Here is a 2,741-nt window from a genome sequence, read left to right as displayed (position 1 = left end):
TTTCTATGTACTCACTTAGAACTCTTGAATAAATATGGTGGAATTACTTCCTAAAATAAACATGTATAAAATCTTGAGTCAATTTCCAAAAATTTAGCCACTCCAAATATTTTCCCCACAGAATGAAGTTTGTGCACTACGATTCAAAATCAAACTTTATACAAAAATCTATCAAGTTCCTTTCTATCTCTAAGACTTTCCAAAGATAATCAGGCAGACAAATGCTATGGAAAATATAGTATTGCTAAGAAGCATAGTAAGTTTCCCATCGTGGCTCAGTGGTAAAGAATCCACTTGCAGTTTAGGAGACACGGGTCTGATGCCTGAGTCAGGAAGATCCCCTGCAGAAAGAAATGGTAAACCACTTTAACCTTCTTGTCTGGAGAAACTCAAAGACAGAGGAGCCTGATAGGCTACAGTTCATGGAGTTGCAACAGTCCAGCATGACTAAGCATCTAAATCACAACTACAGAATCAAGCATACTACAGTATCTTAAAACATCAAACACACTAATATTGTATGTTTAAAATAGTTTAATCACAAAAAGGGAGTAACAACAACAACATGGTTTAATCTGTGTTTCTTCTTTTAAGTATAACATGCTGCATTTACTTGAAATATGGTAATGTTTACAAATGTGTTAATAAGCCAATAACCTAGGAAATGCAATGAGAACATTCTGCAAAAAAGATCACCATCATCTCTGAGGTCTTATGGTCTTTGCCGCTTTCCAGAAGGCCTCTTTGACGTCTTTGTTTCTCAGGCTATAGATGAGAGGGTTGAGCAGTGGGTTGACCACAGTGTAGAACAGGGCAGCCACTTTGTCTCTCTTCAGGGAGTAGGTGGAGCTCGGCCTTGAGTACATGAAGAGCAAGGATCCATAGAAGAGCGTGACCGAGACCAGGTGTGAGGCACAGGTGGAGAAGGCTTTGCGCCTTCCTGAAGCCGTGCGGATCCTCAGAATAGCAAGAAGGATGCGGAAATAGGAAATGATTATGACAAGAATGCTCGAGAGGACCGTGAAACCCACGAGACCCAAGATGACCTCCTCATAGATCTTGGTGTCTGTACATGACATCTTCACCAGTGGTGGAGCATCACAGAAGAAGTGGTCGATGATATTTTTGCCACAGAAACTTAGGCGAAAAGTGTTGGCAGTATGTGCTATGGCATTCAAGAACCCTCCTATATAGGAGCCAGCAACAAGTCTGGTACAGAGAGAATGAGACATAGAACTTGAATAAAGTAGCGGGTTACAGATCGCCATGTGGCGGTCATATGCCATGGCTGCTAGGAGAAAACACTCAGTGTAGGCCACGACACAAGAAAAGAATAGCTGGGCTCCACATTCAGCCAAGGAAAAGCGCTTGTCTTCTGAAATACAAGTAGCCAGGATTCTGGGAGTGTACACCGAGGTGTACCAGAAATCCAAGAAAGACAGATTGCCAATGAAAAAATACATAGGTGTGTGCAGGTGGGAATCAATACGAATTAAGATAACCAAGGTCATGTTCCCTGACAAGGTTACCAAATAGACAGTCAGAAATACTCCAAATAGTATTAGTTGCCACTGGAGGTCTGTTGAGAGACCCAGTAAGATGAATTCAGTCAGGATGGTGTGATTTCCAACATCCATGTCCACTAGGAGAAAGCTTGATAAGATAACGAGAAAAAATTGCTGATTTTTCTTTTGGAATAAAGAAATAGAGGTATCAATTAACAACTGCTAGGAGGTGTATTAATCCCTTACACTGTCAGTAAAATACCGCATCTTCAGTCTGTCACTTGGGAAGACCACTAGAATTGGGGAAAATAACTGATTTTAGAATTAAGGCTTTCACTTGCTATTTGCTTAGTGCAGGGTGGGTATCTGAGTCTCATCAAATGAATGAACAAAATGAGGACACTGACAGGTTGTCTGATTGAGTTAAGCAGATACATAGAGATATGTCAGCCAAATATCTGGTACATGATGAGTGGTCAAAAATTTTGAGTATTCTGCATGTATTATTGAGAATCTATGTGTCTAGCATGATGCTGATAGTTCAACAAATATCAATACACTGTATTGCTCCTGTCACTATTAGCACACATAGAAATACACATACACACATATACACACGCACACACACACACATTTCACTTTGTTTGGACAGTGTCCTAAATCCTATACTTAACCCACTTAATACTTTCCACAGTTTTTAAAGATATTATTATAATCTTCATGTAGTTTAAGAAATGTTTCCAAGGGCCTAGAACTGATTAACAGCAGAGATAGTATTTGAACCTAGAATTTTCTGTACCAAGACCTCATGTTCTCAACTGTTAAGCCATTGACCTCTCTTATAAATAAATATATTTTTCTCTTCTTCTTCCAGCTAAGACAATCCTATAATTCTCTGACAACTTGAATTTCTTTGCCTTCAAAGTGAGAAAAGTATTCTGCACTTTTCTCTAGTTCATGGGAGATTTATATACATAGTTGAAGCACATTTGGATTCAGTAATGTTGAATATTACAAAGAACCAATTTTTTGGTGTCAAAGCTCCATTGAAAAATTATGACTCCTTCCAGGTTTATGTCTTGAACTTCCAGAGCTCTCGGAGATTGAACTTGCATCTCTTACATCTCCTGCATTGACAGGCAGATTCTTCACCACTAGCTCCACCTGCGAAGCCCCCATTAGGCAGTGAGAGAAAGTGAAACAGAGAGAACCGGGGTTTACTTTCATGTGAAAATA

At 39.4% G+C, this 2,741-nt stretch overlaps 1 protein-coding gene across 1 annotated transcript; it reads right to left on the bottom strand.

Moving 5' to 3' along the window:
- Positions 1-698: 698 nt before the first annotated feature.
- LOC113906013 (olfactory receptor 9G4-like) lies at positions 699-1,637 on the bottom strand. Its single transcript, XM_027564039.1, has one exon. The coding sequence runs from the start codon at positions 1,635-1,637 to the stop codon at positions 699-701; it is 939 nt and encodes a 312-aa protein (XP_027419840.1).
- Positions 1,638-2,741: the final 1,104 nt, after the last annotated feature.

The sequence above is a fragment of the Bos indicus x Bos taurus genome, chromosome 15, assembly GCF_003369695.1.
Source record: "Bos indicus x Bos taurus breed Angus x Brahman F1 hybrid chromosome 15, Bos_hybrid_MaternalHap_v2.0, whole genome shotgun sequence".
Taxonomy (NCBI): domain Eukaryota; kingdom Metazoa; phylum Chordata; class Mammalia; order Artiodactyla; family Bovidae; genus Bos; species Bos indicus x Bos taurus.
This window is presented reverse-complemented; position numbering and strand designations above follow the sequence as displayed.